Here is a 20,435-nt window from a genome sequence, read left to right on the forward strand (position 1 = left end):
AGGATAATTGCTTTACAGAATTTTGTTGCTTTCTGTCAAACCTCAACATGAATCAGCCATAGGTCAACATTCTTGCTTTTATTCCACTGTCTGACATCTTCACTTAGTACAGCATATATATTACAGGATATTAATCGATCTTATCACTAACATAATTTTGACACTGTGTATTTACTTTCAGTACTGTGCAAGGATAAAGTGTGCTTAAATAAAAGCAAAAAAAAAAAAAAAAAGCCAATATACGTGTTTTCAGAAGGAATGAGGGGAGTAATTTAGGAAGAAAAGCAATACAGTTCTTTAATTGGGCATTTTAGAATGTTCACTCTGGGAAAAGAGAGGAAAACCATCTACCAGAGTTAGAATATGATTACAATACATTACTGGATAATAAGAACCCATATTTGATTAATCTATTCAAAATATTTTTAAAATAGTGATGCTTAGAACATTTATTAAACTTTCTTTAGAAGTCTGAAAAGTCTCTGAGAGAATATTCTTTCCTTTATTAAATGAACCCAACCAGATCAAGGAACACATACATTCCACCTGGAGAAGTTTTTCCATGTCCCGTCTACAATAGAACTTTTGCCATGAATTTAAGTTTAGCTTTAGGCAAGCTCACTATGGAATCCCCATCAATGAGGCAGGGATGAAAGCAGGGACAAAGAGAAGGCATTCCTCCTCGTTACAATTTGCAACTTCAAAGGACACGGCACATCACAGGTCTGTTCTGATATGCACAGTCCTTGATAAACTGGGTTTTGTACAGTGCTACTGAAGAAAATCTGTAACTACTATTAGAGATACTTTAGAAGGCCACAACAATTAGGTATCTGGGAACATAAATGCAGTTTTTCCACTCTGTTGAAGAAACATGTTCACCAAAAGCAATTCCAGCCAAATATATTCATCTTTCAGTCACAAAGAAACTGAAAGCTTCTATACACTCAAAAAGGCCCCGTTTCTTTGTGAAATTTAATTAACTATGTCATCACCAAATCTTTCCCACCAACAGGAAGAACCACACAAAAAACCAATCCAAATTTACACTGAAGCTCATGTACAACAGACCTGTGACAATATAAAGTCTATTCTTATATTTTTTAATATTAGGCTTCTATAATTAGACGTTAAGCCTGCTTTTTTATGAGGCAAAAATAAGGCGAATAGGCTCAGAAACAAAAGGCAAAAAAAAACTTTTCATTCTCAAGACACATACTTTTTTCTAGGAAAAATATGAGTCCTTTAAACTGTCTCATAAACCAAGAAAATGTTTCATCCATGTTTAAGACCTATAATATAAAGTTAGTTATGACAGTAAAATATGCCTGGCTAATGAATACTGAATTTGCTTGACCATGCAACACATAGCCACTTGTAGAAACATGGATTAACTAGTGCTGTTCCTGGGCATTATCTTTCTTAACTCGACTATAATTAGAAGTTTCAACTGAAAAATAAATCTTTCTACTTTATAAATTCAAAATTTTAGGTTTTATTCTGCTCTCTTAAACACTGTAGCCTTTTCTCTCCAGCTGCTTTTCAGTTTAAAGCATTATGTTTCTTTCAAAAGTTCAATATTATTTATTGACAGTAATAATGATATTGAGGTTATACAGGAGAACGTCCTGTTTCTTAAGAAAAATGCTGAAGCAGCATTTAGGGCTGAAGCAGCACATATTTGCAAACTGCCTTCCAACTACTCAGAGAGAAAAAAGCGTAGATGTGTAGACAAGAGATCAAACCAATGCTGGCAAAATGTTAATAACTGGTGAATCCAGGTGATGGATACATGGATGTTTGCTATACTATTCTTTCAATTTTTCTGTAGTTGTTTTGAATTTTTTCAAAATATAAGTACTGGGAGGAATAAAAGCTATCTAGAAATTTCAGACAACCTGGGTGATAATAATAAGCATATGGTAGAATTCAGACCCATAAAAACGCAGATGTTAATTTCTTCTTAGATACAACTGTAATATAAAACTTAGAAAAAAAACTGATTACCTGGAAATGACAGGTGACTTGCTGCCATTCATTGTATTTGTTCTTTCCCAAAGTTTTCTTGTCGGTTCTTTAAAAATTAAAGAACTTAAGTTAAATATCCTATATGCTCCCAGAGTTAGGATTCTAAATTGTATAATTTCAGATCCCAAAATGAAAAAGAAATTACTAAGCAACTAAGTGTGACAACTTTCTCTATGAAGAACTTAAGATTGTTAAATTTACAATACTGTAATTCTATACACCAGATGGTAACAAGTTTCTCTAATAAAAATAGGATAATATGAATAAGGGTAGGATAATTTTGATTAATTAAAATGAAATTATAGGAATTATTTTAAATTAATAAGGATAGCTTAAATTTATTAGAATGGGAGAGTACGAACTATACACTCTTTTAAACTATTTTAAAAAGAATCTTTAATGTGTTCATGTACTTCAATATTTAATCTAAATTCAAACAGACCTCTTGGCAAAAAATTCAAGCAACTCAAAATATATTTCAGAATCATCTCATTCTACTGTATTTCCTTGATTTTCACACAACCAATTGTTAGGACTTAGCAGACAATTCCAGTTAAATAAAATTAGGTTTCTCTGAGCTTTCAGTTGATTGTGTTTTGAAAAGCAAAGTTCTAAACTGTTTCTGCTAACCTGGGCTGCCTCACTGATGCTGTCACTGGCCTCACTGGATGACTAGGTGAAATTCGGAGTGGAAGCCTCTCATGGAAGAACAAATTTGGGCCATAGAAGAATCACGTCTAAGTTGTGCAGAATTTTAGCTTGAAAACCTGCCGAGTTCTACTGTGGCCCCTCAGCCGGCCTATGGACATGCATGTATGCTAAACTAAACTCTCAACTCAAGCCTGAAGCACTGCTTATGTTCCGGATTTCTGCTGCCTTGAGTCATCTAGTGAAACAAAGTCATCATTCATCTTGCTTTACTCCTTGTCCATCAACCAGTTAATCATTACTTCTTCTGTATTCTCAAAGCTAACACACTCTCTCACTGACCACCACAGACTGAGCCAGTGGACGTCAGATAATCAGATGATGTCCACAACAGACAGAATCAGAAACACATCCAAGAGATACCTCCAGAGTAGGGGAAAAGAGGGGAATCCTAAAGGACAACTGGACAGGCAGGGGATGGTCATAAGAACACTGTTACTAAATAAGAGACAGGCGAAGTCATGTCTCCTAGTCTCTTCCAGCTCCAACTCCCCATCTCTGCCCATGCCATACCCACTTCTTTTTTTTTTTTTTTTCTTTCTTGCAATCTTAACAATCTTCCCCAGAGACTAGAAAAAGAAGAGGTTTTTTCACCTTATTAAGTAAGATTAGTCTAATCTGATGCCAGAACCACAAGGACAGTTGCTGTTGTTCAGTTGCTAAATCACATCCAACTCTTACCCATGGACTATAGCCCACCAGGCTCCTTTGTCCATGGGATTTCCCAGGCAAGAATATTGGAGTGGGATGCCATTTCCTTCTCCCCCACTTCCTTTTGAAAAAGCACTCCTTTCTCTACTTCCAGCTAAGCGAAATACTCTTCAAGGCAAGGCAAAATGTCACTTTTTCCTACAAAGATGATCCAGGTGACTCCTAACTATACAATCTCCTTCTCCTTGATACATTTCTTTAATATTCAACATGTGGTTATGAAACATTAACTTTTCACTTGTGTGTGTGTCTCAGCATCCAAGCTGAGCCATGAATTTCTTGTGTTTAGGGTGACTTCATCTTTCGCTTCTTTTTGGCCTGGCAGGTGTCTAACATGTGGCAATTAGGGGGAAAAAACTGACTGCAGCAAGCGAAGTAAAAAAACCTCTAGACCTTTCAAATGAATCCTTAATTTTATAAAAATGGTACACATGTGCAAACACACACAAAAAAACACATGCAAAATCCATGCTTCACTTTTCCATGTTTTAAATAAGGGGATATACACTAGACAAGGAGTCTGTACATAACCTTCAGGGAATCAGTGAATATTTTGAAATGATGATCAGTTTTGTATAAAAATATGATTTTTTCTTCCCTGAGAGAGGGCTCATAGCTCTTTTCAAATTCCACAAAGTTCTGTGACTCTAAATTATAGCTGAGTCCTAAAATATCTATGGTTTAGTAATAGCATGTATACTGATTTGGGGAAGATAAAGGTAAAAATAAGTAAATCACAAACAATAGAACTTTTAATGAAGGTAACATAAACTGATTTGAGTCCTATACAGAGGAAAAATTATTCACAGTTACAATATTAATTATAATACAGCAATCAGGCCACTACAGAGTCACTATTCAGTGAGAATGAGTGGTTGTTATAGGCATTTCCCTATAGTGGATTCCTATGGCTAACTCTAAATATTAATTTATCAAAATGATTAAACTTCATTCCAAATTAGGTAGGGGGAGAAACAGGCATTCAGTGTTTAGTCATTTAGTCAAATATGAAGACATGACATGTAAAATCCTCGCCTTTAAGAATCAATTACTAAAGTGTTTCTCTTTCATCTAGATAACATATTTTTCCTTCTTTAAATGAGTAACTTCAAGTGATTAACAATAATATACATAGAATGTGTAAAAATGATGATTTTCAGAGAAAGTCTTAAAAACACTTTGGATTTTAATATATCTCCCAATGTCATAGAGAAATGAACAGCTGCTTCAGGGTCACAAAAGGTAGAGGAGAAAGTCAGTGCTTACAAGTGTGAACCAAGAATTTTAACGTTTTAGTAGCTAAGCAGTCACTTGATCTAAACATGGGGAAAGGGAGAATTTTTAATTGAGAAGTACTAATATTTAGATAAAGTTCATAAAGATGAAAATGTATCCCTTGAACTTACCAGGTGTAGTTGTTGAAGAGGCCTTAGAAGTTACAGGCTCTGAGTCTTCCTAAATATACAGAGATATATATTGATAACATCGTATCTTCTAGAAACCTGCTGTATACATTTGGTGCTTTATACCTTCTGCCATTTCCCACCTTTTCCTTCATCAGTCTTTTCTCTCTTCTACACTAAGTTTAGACTTTTTTCCTATCCTAGCAGCCCCACCTCCAAACTCCTCCCTCCCCCACTGCAGTTCCTCATGGATCCTTCCTCATGCATTCTCACTGAGAACTGCACACTCAATGAGAACCACACTTGCCAATGTGCTGCTGAATGCGAGAGAGGGCACAGCTAATAACCACGGGTATTTGGTCAAACTCCTTCAATTTTAAATGCAAGGAAACTGAAACTCAGATAGCTTAAAAACCTAGGAAAAAGTCCTTCACTCCTTTAACGGCAGGCTTAGGTACATAATTAAATATAAGTAAAGATTCCAGTACTTTTTCCCTAACTACACACATTCAACCCCTTTTACTGAGAATGTCATTAAAATTATATAAAAAGTGGTGCCATTTTTAATATCTGAAGAATTAAAAATAAATATTGTTAGTTGAAATTAAATTCAAACTAATCTTTGACATGAGCTATACTTGAATTTCACATTTTCGGGTGCAGCAGACTATTTTAATTTTTATTTATTTTTCGCTCACACCACTTGGCATGTGGGATCTTTGTTCTCAGACCAGGGATCAACCCATATCCCCTGCAGTGGAAGCACGGAGTCTTAGCCACTGGACTGCCAGGGAAGTCCTCATGAAGTAGGCTCTTTTTCATTAACTTACATTTTTGTCCTCTTTTTGTTCTGTTTCTATCGTTGATCCCTTTTCAGCAATTCTTCTCCTAGAAAAAAGGTACATCAGATTAAAAAAATTAAAACAAATCATGTAACAGTTTAAAACTATACCAAAAAGGAAGGCCTTCATCTAGTTAAATTAATTACACTTAGAACAAAATTAACACAATTCTTTCAATTCTGGACACATCCACGTAATTTCTCACTCACCTCCTGGCCAGCAGGGCACTCATTTCTTCCATTAAACCACTACCCCCTAAAGGAAGGGGTCCATTTCCACGACCTGTATCTGTTTTAGATGAGGCCGAATTCACACCAGCGGTGTTCCCTCCGCTTGGGAAAGAGGCATCTTCCATCTTAATGAGAATATAAACACATAATAAACTCCTATGTGGGGCAATCCTAATATATCAATCCTTTATTAATATATTACATTCAAAACAGAAGGATATATCCACATTAATTTCAATAAAAACATCTAGGTATTATTTTTTAAACCTTAAGAACCAACAGAGTAATTTTATGTATCAGTGAAGTTTTATCAAAGCTAACATCACCAATAATGGCATAAAATGCTATCGCATGCCTCCTTGTATAAGGCATTGAAAAGGACATATTACATTGGTGGTAAAAATTGTGAAACCTGTCCCCCCAAATGCATAACCTCAATCAAATCTTAGGGAAATATCAGATCTACAAAATACTTATATTATTGTCTTCAAAAATGTCAGTATCATGAAAGAGGAAAATGAGGAATTACTACATTTTAAAGTAAATTAAAGAGATATCACAACAAAATGTAACAGGAGTGACCCTGAAGTAGAAAAAAATATTGCCATAAAGGACATCATTGGACAACAAGTGAAATTTTAATAGATTTGTAGATTATGTAGTATTGTATCAATTACATTTCCTGATTTTGATAATTATACTGTGGTCATGTTGGGTGAATGTTCTTCTTACAAAATATACACGTCAGTATCTAGGGAAACAGGAGCATGCTGTCTCTGATTTATCCTCAATTCAGACAGAAAGAGTGTGTGAGTTTATGCAGAAGGAAACATATACAAAGAATAAACATGGTAAAACGTTTAGTGGTCAATCCGAGTAATGAATTTACAGAAACACTACACTATTCTTGCAACTTTTCTTAAGTTATTTCAGATTTTTTTAGTCAATGAAGTTAATAACACAGGGTTCATACAATGAGGATACAATAAATTCAGTATTTTAGTTGCTAAGACAGAATGAGACACACATAAGAAATATAATGAATTAGTAAATCCATTTACCCGTGACACTTTCCTAAGTTTTGCTCCAGCAATTGCAGCTGCAAGTCCAGTTAAAGGGCGATTGTCTTCAGACATGGATCCCGAAAAAAATCCAGATGCAGGGAGGGGAGGAGCAGGAGGTGGAGGAGGAGGAGGGGGAACTTGATTGGGAAGAGGCGGTGGAGGAGGCGGGGGCGGAGGCCCTGAGGAAGGGAGTGGAGGGGGTGGAGGGGGTCCTGGGGGAGGAGGGAGTATGGCTGGTGCCTGGGCAGGACCTGGCGGGAGTGGAGGAGGGGGTGGAGGTGCAGGTGGTCCCAAGACAATGCCTGAGAGAAAGAAATGTTAAGACCGTCAATGACACAGCCACGTTACACTACCTCAGGAGGAAAGGAATGTAGAGTGACATGCTAAATTAAACAAATACAAATTTATGAGCTCAATGTACATAACAGTTAAAATCCAAGTCAGTATTAAAAAGATACTACAAAAAAATTAAAAACAAAAAAGATACTACAATTTAAAGCCAAATCTTAAGCTAACTACTTAAACGTAGAGTTTTAGTAATAGAACTTTGAAACAGATGTCTAATTAGGTTTCTATTTTTTTTCATTCATGGGGATTTGGTAAATAAAATAAATGTCTATAAAATTCGGGATGGAGGTAGCATCACTGAAAAAAGAAATGTATGTATAGATCGGCTATGTTATTTAAAATAACAGACCCAAAATAATCTGGATAAACCTTAGGAGTTGAGATAATAAATTCTACACTAATGAAATATATGGCCTACTTGCTTTCCAAAATGGCTGAATTGAGAACGTGAAAGAAGGGTGGGTACCAGGCTTCAATATCTCAAAAACATTCCATACTTACAGTGTATAAAGAGAGTTGAGGATAACTCAACTCAGAATAACGAATCTTTACTTTATTAAGATAAAAGTAAAACCTCAAAACAACTATCAGAAATAACCAGGAGACACAGAACTTGTACAGAGTTTTAGCCTAGAAGACGGGGGTGGGAGAATGTCCAGGTCTTATAAAATCACAAAGTAGTGGACAAGAATAAGAATCAGGAGACTGACCCTGTAGGTCCTCCCCCTTCCTTAAAGGCTTAAAGGGCTGTTTTAGGACAAATAAAACTATTTGCATATTGGACGGTTAAGTTTTTCAAAACTGCTAACTTTGAACAGGGACGGGCTGTCAATCTTCCAACAGAACTCTAGGATACAGGAGGTGGGCTGTCTGACCTTGTCAAACTGTGCCTCTTTTGTCCAGCACTACTTTCACAGTGATACTGAACTGCATCTATTAGAATTGCGATGCAATGTTTAAGCAAATTTCAGCAAGTCAACATGAAAAATATATACGGAGATAACAAGCCCCCTAGAAGTAAGATTTTTCTTAAGGAGATGTGCTTAACTCTAAAAACTGCTTCTTTGTAAGTACAAATTTGTCATATTCCTTCCTGAATTTCTCACTAAATCCTATTTTTAAAAGGGAGGTGGTTGCTAGGCATCTTTTTATTTACTTACAGAACCAGGTCCTTCTCTACTTAAGAATAATCCATACCTAGACGATTACAGGAGATGGCAATGGCACCCCACTCCAGTACTCTTGCCTGGAAAATAGCATGGACGGAGGAGCCTGGTGGGCTGCAGTCCATGGGGTCACTAAGAGTCAGACACAACTGAGCGACTTCACATTCACGTTCATGCATTGAAGAAGGAAATGGCAACCCACTCCAGTGTTCTTGCCTGGAGAATCCCAGGGACGGGGGAGCCTGGTGGGCTGCCGTCTATTGGGTCGCACAGAGTCAGACATGACTGAAGTGACATAGCAGCAGCAGCAGACGATTGCAACCCCCTTCCCTGTCACCGAGACAGCAAAGTTCGAGTATGGGGAGTAGGGGGATGACTGTAGAGGATGCTACCATCTCCGAACTAACCCTACAGGCTGCTACATCTTACAATCCGGACCATGGAATCCTTTGGGGCACACATCACGACTGCCCTCTCCCCACTCTGTGCAAAGTTGGGATGCTCCCCATGGTTTAGGGTGGCAGCCACCCCTGGAAGTCTGACACGAGAAGCCCAATGCATACAGGTGGGGCCAAAAAGAAATAGGGTCCAAGATAAGCACTGTCCCAGAGGAGACTCCTGGATGACACAGATCTAATGACTACAGTTGGGCACTAAACATAATCTCTGTATTTCCCAGAAATTAAAGGAAGACACGTTTGATTATACATTTATTGTGTGGATTAATGTGTCTAGTAATGTTTTCCCAGTGATTATTCAGAGAAATGTACAGAAAAATGGAAAAACACCTCCAACACTGCAGAAGAACCCAAATCTAGCTCAACAAGAAAATTCCTCCTACTGATCCTCCAAATGCAATCAATCCAACAGAAAGAAACCCACCTTCAACTTTTTCAAAGCCATCATTCCCATTCTCCTAGGGAAGTGAAGCTGTGTGGGGTGGAACATTTTCAAGGGGTTAGCAAACGGTTAGTCGCGATAAGGGAAGCCTTACCCTGCTGGGCTGGAGTGTCGGCCGGCTGAGAGGCTGCCTGCAAGCCTGGCTCAGGAGCAGAGGAGTCTCCCAGCACAGAGTTTAGAGGAGTCTCCACAGAGGCAGGGGCAGCTGCAGAGGGAGAAGGGAGAACACTAGGCTTGGATGAGGGAGTTGAGGCAAGAGGGGTGCTCGGAGGCGGAGGAGGAGAAGCTTGAGATCCACAGTGTGAGAGTGGCGCCAGGGGAGGCAGAGGCGGCGGCGGCGGCGGCGGCCCCGAGGTAGGCGGCGGAGACACGGGGTGCGGGACGGGGTCGAGCAGCCCGTCGGGCGCTGTTGGCGAGGGGGGCATCGGGGGCACAGGAGAAGAGACACAGACGGGGAGGACAGGCCTCGGACCAGTGGCTTTGCCTGGGGGGCTGCTAATCATTACTGGAGGAGATGGAGGGAGGGGGGAAAAATTGGAAGTAGGCCAGGCACAGGGCTTCGTAGCTGGAGGCTGAGGAGAGGGTGTGTTCACAGGAGAAGAAGGTCGAGAGTTTTTGTTCAGAGGACGAGGAACTGTAGCATAGTGGGGAAGAACGGGGTGGAAGGCTGAACCTAGAGATGTCGCAAAACGTGTCGCGGAGTGTCGAAGTGGTGGTGTAGGGGGTGTGGAAGTAGGTGGCAAAGCGGTCACTACAGCGTATTCAGGAGTGGCCTCTGATACTGGAGCTGAGATGACTTTAGCGTATGATGGAGGAGGTGCTGAAGGAGGCTGGCAACTGGCATACTCAGGAAGTGGAGCACTATACAGGGAGCTGTCGGAGGATGGAGCTGGACAGAGGTAGAAAGCAGCGGCGAAAGACAGGATAAAAAAGGAGAGAGAAAAAGGGAGCTAGTAAAGCCACAAAACCAGCATTCAGACAAAATGTACAAATGTAGACTACAGTTAGTTCCAGAGAATTAAAGCACATGTGCACATACCTGACTTCACTCAAGAACATTTTAACTTATAAATTTTGAGATCCAAAAGACAGTATGTTTTCTTTAAATCAAGTAACAAATCAGTAAATTAAACTGATTAGCTTATTCTTACAGCAAAAAAACAAAGTCATCTTAATCTTCATTATTTTATCCACTAAAAGGACATTAACATTACATGAATAAGATCACAAAGAAGAATAAGTTGCTTTTTAAAAATAATAAACAAAGAAACTAGCAAAAAGTTCATCAGCAAGGGCTAGAAACCCCCAAATTCGATGATCATTTGTGGAAAAGTTATGCCGACTATAATCCCAGAAAATAACTAGGCAATCAAAACAAATGAATTAACTCAACAAACCAATCAATATTTAATCAACCCACATTGAGACTTTAGCTATAGCATATGGAATAGAAAAATTCTTAAATCCTATAATAAGTGTTCATTTTAATGAATGTCAAAATACCTCAAATTTTTAGTCATATCTTTACCCTTATGTCCTTCAATAAAATTCCATCATGTTTAGTAATTTTCACTAATTTTTCACAATATTAAAATACATTTACATTACTATTCAGCTTTAGAGATGGTATTTTTTAAGTTGCTGTTTTTAATTCCTCCTTCAAAAACTTGAGAACACAATCAAGCAAATTTCTGGAAAGCTACAGTATTCAAGAAAATTGAAGCAACCTCAAAAGGGAAATATATTCCAAATTCATCTAACACAAAAAATTTCCCATGAAAATAATTTACACTTTATAGCCAATTTATAGGCAGTTAGAAGAATTAGAATGCCAGAATAAAATTTTCCAAGAGCTTTAAGTCTCCAAGCAATAAAAGCAACACAGAGATAAATTTTTTAAAAAAGATAAAAGTAGCAATTGCCACATTTTTTCTAATTTCGAACTGTACTGCTTAATCCCAAGAATCTCAGATGCTAAATATTCTTCCTAATTGACGACTCCACCAAACACCAGCAGGCTCAGACATCAGGAACACAGAAGAGTCTGTAAACTTCTTACCGGCGTTCGATATTCTCCGCTCTCGCTCCCACTCCAGCTGCTCCCTCTCTAGCTGCTCCTGCCGCTCTCGCTCCTGCCGCTCGCGGTCCAGTCTCTCCAGCCGCTCCCGCTCCAGGCGATCCTGCCGCTCCCGCTCCTGCCGCTCCCGCTCCAGCTGCTCCTGCTCGAGGCGCTCCCTCTCCAGCCGCTCCCGCTCGAGGCGCTCGCGCTCGAGGCGCTCCCGCTCCACTCTCTCTCTCTCCAGCCGCTCCCGCTCCAGCTCCTTCTGTCGCTGCTGCTCCTGCAGTTGCCTGAAATTAAGAAAGTCAACAGCAGGCAATTACCGCTACTCATAATGAAAAACCCATTCTTTTCGCAAAGAACCTACAGGAACCGTATTGCTGATTCAAATACAAAGCAGTGTAGACCATGCAATCAACATCCCTCCTTCCACGAGAAGGGCTATGTTCAGTAGAGACAGCTTATGTTACATACACATGAAAAAAATGTCTCTTATTAGGATCGTTTTCGCTGCTACAGCACATTACACTAGTATCACATTTTATCCTGCACTTTTCCTGAATAAAGTGGTCCAAAGAAATGAATAACTGAACATACTACTTTAATGACCAAGACATTATTTCATTTAATGAAAATATTTCTAATTTGTCATTGCCTTCCTAAAATGACACCAAATTTTCATTGTACAAATTATATTTTATCATATCAGAAAATATAATGGCTAGTGACAGCAGTAGCTTAATAAAAGTTTGGTGAATGGGGAAAAAACAGATAAGAGAAGAAATAAACTTTAAATCATATTAAATCTCATATCCAGAGGTCAGTATAATTAACATTTTGGCATTCATGCTTCCAGACTTTTCCTCATATAAAAATACATGAGGAATATGAGGAATATAAACCAAAAACCAAATAAAACAGAGTATTTCTCTACCACTCTGAAATCTGTTTTCCTCTCCCACTTGATATATTGTAAAAGGTATTTAACGCACTAAGTAAAGTTTTGCACCTTTACTTTTCATGCCTGTGTAGTTCAGTTGTTCCTAGTTTGAGCAGTCTCATATGGTACAATATGTTAGCCTAATATGGCAATAAATATTTATCCTCACGTATCTTTGAACCATTTTGTAACTGCTTCTTAAGCATCATCATCCACACAGATTTACTAGATGAAAATATATAAATATCAAGATTTTTGATATATAAGTTCCAAATTGTCTTCAGCAATAGTGGTGCCAATTAACACTCGCCAGCAGTCCAACAGTATATGAGAATATCCACTTTTCTTTCCTTTCACTGACACTGAACACTATCATTGTTTTTAATCTTTGCTAATATGATTGATATCATGTAACAATTTTCATTTATTTAATTCTGATGTTAAATATTTTACAATTTGTTTACTGATTTTTATATTAGTATTGACTGCATATGTTCTTTGATCAGCTTTCTCTTGGGAGAGTTAATACTCCATATTTCTTTAAAAGGTTCTTTTCTATATTAAAGGTAACAATGCTTTGTCACATGTCGGTCGTAGGTATTAACTTTTATTATGGCTTTATGTCTTTGATTTTGAAAATGTTTTGTAATAAGGCTTTTAATTTTATATAGAAAATCGAGTAATATTATTCCTTTTGCAACCTGCTTTCGATATCCTTCTTAGGCAGCCTTGTCCCACAAAAAGATTATATAGTTGCTAACACTTTCATACTTTTATTTTTTACAATAATAGCCTTAGTTCATATGAAATCTGTCTTGGGCTTAACACGTGAAGAAGTGACCTATATCACAGAACCTATTATTGAATAGTTTATAGCCCTGATTTAAGATGTCACCTTTACATGTGCTATTACTGAACTTCCAAATGTTCTGGAGCATGGATCTGCTTGTCTGCAAGGCACTAATATCTTGATGCTCTGATACCCAAAGTATACTTTAATATTTACTAGGATGAAGCCATTCTTATTACTCTTCTTTTTGAATTTTTCTAGATGATTCTCAGGTATTTAACTCTTTCTAGGTAAATTTTAGAATTACTTTGTTAAATTTACCCTTTCTGCCAACACCTATGCTTTCAACCCTATCAATGTTTCATTAAATTAGAAAAAGTCATATTTTTATCTCCTTATCTAAGGAAGTATAGAATGTCTCATATTTATATTCAATTTGACTAAAAATTTTAACTCTAGGACTTCAAATATGACTATAAAAATATCTGCAATTATATTAAAACCTGCAGAAGCCTCCTGCGTGTGGCTCTAAAATAGTTTGCTTTTTACCTTCCATACATAATATAAGAGAGCAAGAAAATGTCTCCAGGTATCCAGCTCAACTTAAATGATTAAACTGCTATAAAAATTAACCTGCCCTAAGATTTAAAATAAAAGGTTATATTCATCTTACACATAAAATATTTCAAAGCATTGGCAGGAAGATTAAATGAGACAGTATCATGAAAGCTCTTTAATAAGTACCTGGGGCATAAGAACACTCAATAAATGTGAGCTATAGTAATAATTATTTGGAAATTTCAAATTGAGACTTTCCCTGGACTGACTGATAAGCTGACCGAGTTCTGACTAGAGGGAGTGCTACATGACAGAAGTGTGTATGCTGTCTTTTGTTCCTCCCAGCAGTATCAATGAACCAATAAAATCTTTCCATAAATCTCTACCTTTCATGTTTCCTTAATTGATTATTAAACAAAAAGAAAAGTCCAAGCCCTCTTCTATTAGCACAAAAACACAAAGCTTCTTTCTGGACAGATCATCATACTCAGTAAGTGCAAGAGAAAAACAGAAGACACCTATGGTAGTCCTGCTTATGAGAAATAGCTGCTTAAAAATACTGACAAATAATAAAATCTGATTTTTAGGGTACATTACTGACTTCATTCTGCCAAAGTTTCTGAGGGATAATGATATCACTGTAGGGATGAGGGCAAGAAATAAGGTGTATTCAGAAGAATGTTTTTAATAATAAGACAAAATTATTATTTTTGAATAACCAGCATCTGCCAAAGCCTTTGACTGTGTGGATCACAATAAACTGGAAAATTCTTAAAGAGATGGGAATACCAGACCACCTGACCTGCCTCTTGATAAACCTAAACGCAGGTCAGGAAGCAAAAGTTAGAACTGGGCATGGAACAATAGACTGGTTCCAAATAGGAAAAGGAGTATGTCAAGGCTGTATATTGTCACCCTGCTTATTTAACTTATATGCAGAGTACATCATGAGAAACACTGGGGTGGATGAAGCACAAGCTGGAATCAAGATTGCCGGGAGAAATATCAATAACCTCAGATATGCAGATGATACCACCCTTATGGCAGAAAGTGAAGGGGAACTAAAGAGCCTCTTGATGAAAGTGAAAGAGGAGAGTGAAAAAGTTGGCTTAAAGCTCAACATTCAGAAAACTAAGATCATGGCATCTGGTCCCATCACCTCATGGGAAATAGATGGGGAGGCAATGGAAACAGCATCAGACTTTATTTTTGGGGGCTCCAAAATCTCTGCAGATGGTGACTGCAGCCATGAAATTAAAAGATGCTTACTACCTGGAAGGAAAGTTATGACCAACCTAGATAGCATATTAAAAAGCAGAGACATTACTTTGCCAACAAAGGTCCGTCTAGTCAAGGCTATGGTTTTTCCAGTGGTCATGTATGGATGTGAGAGTTGGACTGTGAAGAAAGCTGAGCGCTGATTGATGCTTTTGAACTGTGGTGCTGGAGAAGACTCTTGAGAGTCCCTTGGACTGCAAGGAGATCCAACCAGTCCATCCTAAAGGAGATCAGTCCTGGGTGTTCTTTGGAAGGACTGATGTTGAAGCTGAACTCCAATACTTTGGCCACCTGATGCAAAGAGTTGACTCACTGAAAAAGACCCTGATGCTGGGAGGGATTGGGGGCAGGAGGAAAAGGGGATGACAGAGGATGAGATGGCTGGAAGGCATCACCAACTCAATGGACTTGAGTTTGAGTAAACTCCGGGAGTTGGTCATGGACAGGGAAGCCAGGCGTGCTGCGATTCATGGGGTCGCAAAGAGTCGGATGACTGAGTGACTGAACTGAACTGAATGAATAAACTCAGGTAGGGCTTATGTTGCATTTGAAATACACAATACTCATCAAAAAGTAAGAGCATATTAAATGTAATACTCTAAACAACCTACTGGGTCCAGAAGACAAAAGATATACCCATATTATTCTAATTAGAATATATTTGAAAACAGAAGCTAGGGGAAAGTATTCAACTTTTAATGTAGTTGTACTAAGATCTATGACTACAATATTTAATTTATTAGGCTCTGTTACAATCCTGTGTTACCTCTTTCATTTTATTCTATCAAAATAATACAAGCACATAGTTTTTAAAGTTTGTAAGAAAAACACAGCAGTTCACTGCTCCAATCCTCCCATCTCGGTTTTCAGCATATCAGAGATATTACTGTCAACTCTTTTGGCTTGTTTCTTTAGATATGTCAGTTTTTTTCATTATTTAAATTTTATAAAATATGTCTACTGACATAAGATATCTCTTGCAACTCCCTCACCACACACAGGCTTTTCTCAATATAGTCATGGGAAAATACTGATTTTTGGTTATATCAATATTCATTCAGAGTTTACATTATTAATATGATAATGTAAACGCTGTTCACAGCTGAGCCACATAGTACTCTAAGACTACATTTCACTTCTCATCCAAATTCTTGGTTTTTTTTCTTAACCCCCCAGTTAATGGCTGCTTCTCTAGACCACTTTTAACACAAAAAATAAGCTTAAAGCACAGGTAGAAGGCCAGGTATGAGTAAAGTGAATCTGAAAGAATTATTAAATAATGGCATTACCAACCAATGTATCCTGACTTAAAAGAACAGTTCCACATGTCATAATACCTGGGTTTTCAGGCTATGAAAGAAAAGGAATATACTGATGTAAGAAAAGAGCACAATGCCAGACAGATCATCCAAGTTCACTGACGGAAGACTGAAGTAGGCGGTTCCTACAGCAGCAGGAGATTCTGTTATTTATTTTTTTTATTTGAAAGGAAGAAAAATGCAAGAAAGAAAAAGTGTTTGAAGTCTCTAATTTTTAGCCTGCTCACTGAAAAGAAACACATCTAAACATATTTTCCCAAGTTGTGTGTCAAAATCTCAGGCTTACAAATCCATAGTGGAATGAATAATTCCCACCTAAATTGGATGGTATATTTAAATCTACTGACTTTCATGTTTTGACTTCTAAAGCAAGACATTTGTATATCTTTTTAGGGGGACAGTTTCCAAATTTATAAACTCTGCTTTTCTTAGAAATATCACTGCCAACTCACACACTGGAAATGCACATGATTCTTCTTCCCAGAGTTCTGACTACAAATGACTGTTTCCAACTGAAAATTTTTTCAAAGTACACAGACCCTAATTCTGAATGATGGAAACATTCTGGAGACTAATTTTTCTGTTGGATATGCATTTTACAGCAATTAAAAAGTTTCTGAGAAAATATATTTTTTCATAAAAAAAATAGTGCAAATGACTAATATTATAGCCATAACGAGCATTTAAAACTATCGGGAAAAATTCTTCCCACCACCAAAATTTCTATTTCTTCCTGAGAAGAGTTATCCCCAATGCACAAAGCACCAGGCAATAATAAGATCAATAGCTTTTTTATATACCTGAACACATATTTAGTTTATGTTAACTCAAAGACTTATTTTTCTTACAGCAAGCAAAATCTATACTAAAATTTGAAAATACATTTCATTCAGCCTTATGTATAACAAAAAAATAGCACTAGGTAAATGAAAAGTAACTTAAATTTCAACATAATGAAGTAGGAGGGTGGATTGGGAAAAATGCTCCAGGTTGATAATATTCAGTAACACTAATGCTACCAACATTTGACAGAAAATAAAATAGCATAAATAAAATGTGAGAATTTCATTTCTCTATTAGTAAACAAACAAACAATGGATAAAACTAAACAAGATAATAAAGTTTTTAATATTACAAAACTCCTGAGACAGGAGACAATACTCACAAGAGAAGGCGGTCAACTCTTGGTCCATCCTGCCTCTGAAGGCTTATCGGAGAACAGTATACTCTCATCGTTGCAACTCCTACTTCTGTGCTGGGGTTATTACTCCCCTCTTATAACTTTCAGGTAGTAGTGATTTGCAAACTATTTATAGATACTAACTAAATTAAGTTCTATGCTGAGACTGACACAGGACTGACTCATGTTTCTTGGAATATGTTTTTTCATCAGTCAGCCAAGGAAGCCAAATTAATAGTATGAGTAGGAATCAGAAATTGGTATTAACAAATGACACACAATACATGAATAGAAAACTATACTATCATCATCTTACTATAGCAAAAGTATTGGACTAATAAGATTTAACATCTAAGGTAAACATTCATTTTATCAACTCAATTTTACCCTCATGAAAAATTTTAAAATTAAACTTCTAAAATAGTTTAGAAGGTCAAAGTGTTACAAAGTTTATAATAAAACACTAATCCAACACTCACAGAAAACTAACCAAACTGATGACATGGATCACAGCCTTGTCAAACTCAGTGAAACTATGAGCCATGCACTGTAGGGCCACCCGAGACAGACAGGTCATGGTGGAAAGTTGTGACAAAACGTGGTCCACTGGAGAAGGGAATGGCAAACCACTTCAGTTTTCCTGCCTTGAGAACCACATGAACAGGATGAAAAGGCAAAAAGATAGGACACTGAAAGATGAACTCCCCAGATCAGTAGGTGTACAATAAGCTACTGGAGAAGAGTGGAGAAATAACTCCAGAAAGAAGGAAGAGATGGAGCCAAAGCGAAAACAACTAGTTGTGGACGTGACTGGTGATGAAAGTAAAGTCTGACACTATAAAGAACAATACTGTGTATCACAGTAATCCAAGTCTATGCCCCAACCAATGATGCTGAATAAGCTGAAGTTGAATGGTTCTATGATGACCTACAAGACCTTCTAGAACTAACACCCAAAAAAAGATGTCCTTTTCATCACAGGGGACTGGAATGCAAAAGTAGGAAGTCATGAGATACCTGGAATAACAGGCAAGTTCGGCCTTGAAGTACAAAATGAAACAGGGCAAAGGCTAACAGAGTTTTGTCAAGAGAATGCACTGGTCATAGCAAATACCCTCAACACAAAAGATGACTCTACACATGGACATCACCAGAAGAATCAATACCAAAATCACACTGATATATTCTTTGCAGCTGAAGATGGAGCAGCTCTATACAGTCAGCAAAAATAAGACCAAGAGCTGACTGTGGCTCAGATAAGCTCCTTATTGCCAAATTCAGATTTAAATGGAAGAAACTGGGAAAACCACTAGACCATTCAGGTATGGTCTAAATCAAATCCCTTATGATTATACAGTGGAAGAGATGCATATTCAAGGGGTTAGATTTAATACAGTGCCTGAAGAACTAAGGACAGAGGTAGGAGACATTGTACAGGAGGTGGTGATCAAGACCATCCCCAACATCCCCAAGAAAAAGAAATGCAAAAAAGGCAAAATGGTTGTCTAAGGCCTTACAAATGGCTGGGAAAAGAAGAGAAGCAAAAGGCAAAGGAGAAAAGGAAAGATATACTCATCTGAATGCAGAGTTCCAAAGAATAGCAAGGAGAGATAAGAAAGCCTTCCTCAGTGATCAATGCAAAGAAATAAAAGAAAACAATAGAATGGGAAAAACTAGAGACCTCTTCAAGAAAATTAGAGACACCAAGGGAACATTTCATGCAAAGATGGGCACAATAAAGGACAGAAATGGTATGGACCTAACAGAAGCAGAAGATATGAAGAAGAGGTGGCAAGAATACACAGAAGAACTGTACAAGAAGGATCTTCATGATCCAGATAACCATGATGGTGTGATCAATCACCTAGAGCCAGACATCCTGGAATGAGAAGTCAAGTGGGCCTTAGGAAGCATCACTACAAACAAAGCTAGAGGATGTGATGGAATTCCCGTTGAGCTATTTCAAATCCTGAAAGATGATGCTGTGAAAGTGCTGCACTCAATATGCCAGCAAATTTGGAAAACTCAACAGTGGCCACAGGGCTGGAAAGGTCAGTTTTCATTCTAATCCAAAAGAGAGGCAATGCCAAAGAATGCTCAAACTACTGCACAACTGCACTCATCTCATACACTAGCAAAGTAATGCTCAAAATTCTCCAAGCCAGGCTTCAACGGTATGTGAACCATGAACTTCCAGATATTCAAGTTGGATTTAGAAAAGGCAGAGGAACCAGGGATCAAATTGCCAACATCCGTTGGATCACAGAAAAAGGAAACAAGTTCCAGAAAAACACTTACTTTGCTTTCTTGACTACACCAAAGCCTTTGACTGTATGGATCACAACAAACTGTGGAAAATTCTTCAAGAGATGGGAATACCAGACCACCCGACCTGCCTCCTGAGAAATCTGTGTGCAGGTCAAGAAACAACAGTTAGAACCAGACATGGAACAACAGACTGGTTCCAAGTTGTGAAAGGAGTACGTTAAGGCTGTATTTTGTCACCCTGCTTATTCAACTTCTATGCAGAGTACATCATGCAAAATGTCAGACTGGATGAAGCACAAGCTGGAATCAAGATTCTCAGGAGAAATATCAATAAACTCGGATATGCAGATGACACCACCCTATGGCAGAAAGCAAAGAGGAATTAAAGAACTTCTTGATGAAAGTGAAAAAGGAGAGTGAAAAAGCTGGCTTAAAACTCAACATTCAAAAAAGGAAGATCATGGCATCCAGTCCCATCACTTCATGGCAAACGGATGGGGAAACAGTGGAAACAGTGACAGACTTTATTTTTTTGGGCTCCCAAATCACTGCAGATGGTGACCACAGCCATGAAATTAAAAGACGCTTGCTCCTTGGAAGAAAAGCTATGACCAAACTAGACAGCATATTAAAAAGGAGAAAC

General features: G+C 37.7%; 1 protein-coding gene across 10 annotated transcripts in view; it reads right to left on the minus strand.

Moving 5' to 3' along the window:
- The window catches only part of ENAH (ENAH actin regulator), a 157,638-nt gene that overhangs the window by 13,140 nt on the left and 124,063 nt on the right, over positions 1 to 20,435 (minus strand). For 4 of the 10 annotated variants that reach the window (XM_061160140.1, XM_061160142.1, XM_061160141.1 and 1 more), the window contains 7 exons: positions 11,460 to 11,749; positions 9,495 to 10,289; positions 6,984 to 7,288; positions 5,902 to 6,047; positions 5,681 to 5,738; positions 4,854 to 4,902; positions 2,008 to 2,074 (listed from right to left, as the gene is read on the minus strand). In XM_061160140.1, the coding sequence (XP_061016123.1) occupies positions 2,008 to 2,074; positions 4,854 to 4,902; positions 5,681 to 5,738; positions 5,902 to 6,047; positions 6,984 to 7,288; positions 9,495 to 10,289; positions 11,460 to 11,749 (1,710 nt within the window). The remainder of the gene's footprint in view (positions 1 to 2,007; positions 2,075 to 4,853; positions 4,903 to 5,680; positions 5,739 to 5,901; positions 6,048 to 6,983; positions 7,289 to 9,494; positions 10,290 to 11,459; positions 11,750 to 20,435) is intronic. The other 6 variants (XM_061160147.1, XM_061160145.1, XM_061160146.1 and 3 more) reach the window with 2 other exon arrangements.

This window comes from Dama dama, chromosome 14 (genome assembly GCF_033118175.1).
Source record: "Dama dama isolate Ldn47 chromosome 14, ASM3311817v1, whole genome shotgun sequence".
NCBI classification, from domain to species: domain Eukaryota; kingdom Metazoa; phylum Chordata; class Mammalia; order Artiodactyla; family Cervidae; genus Dama; species Dama dama.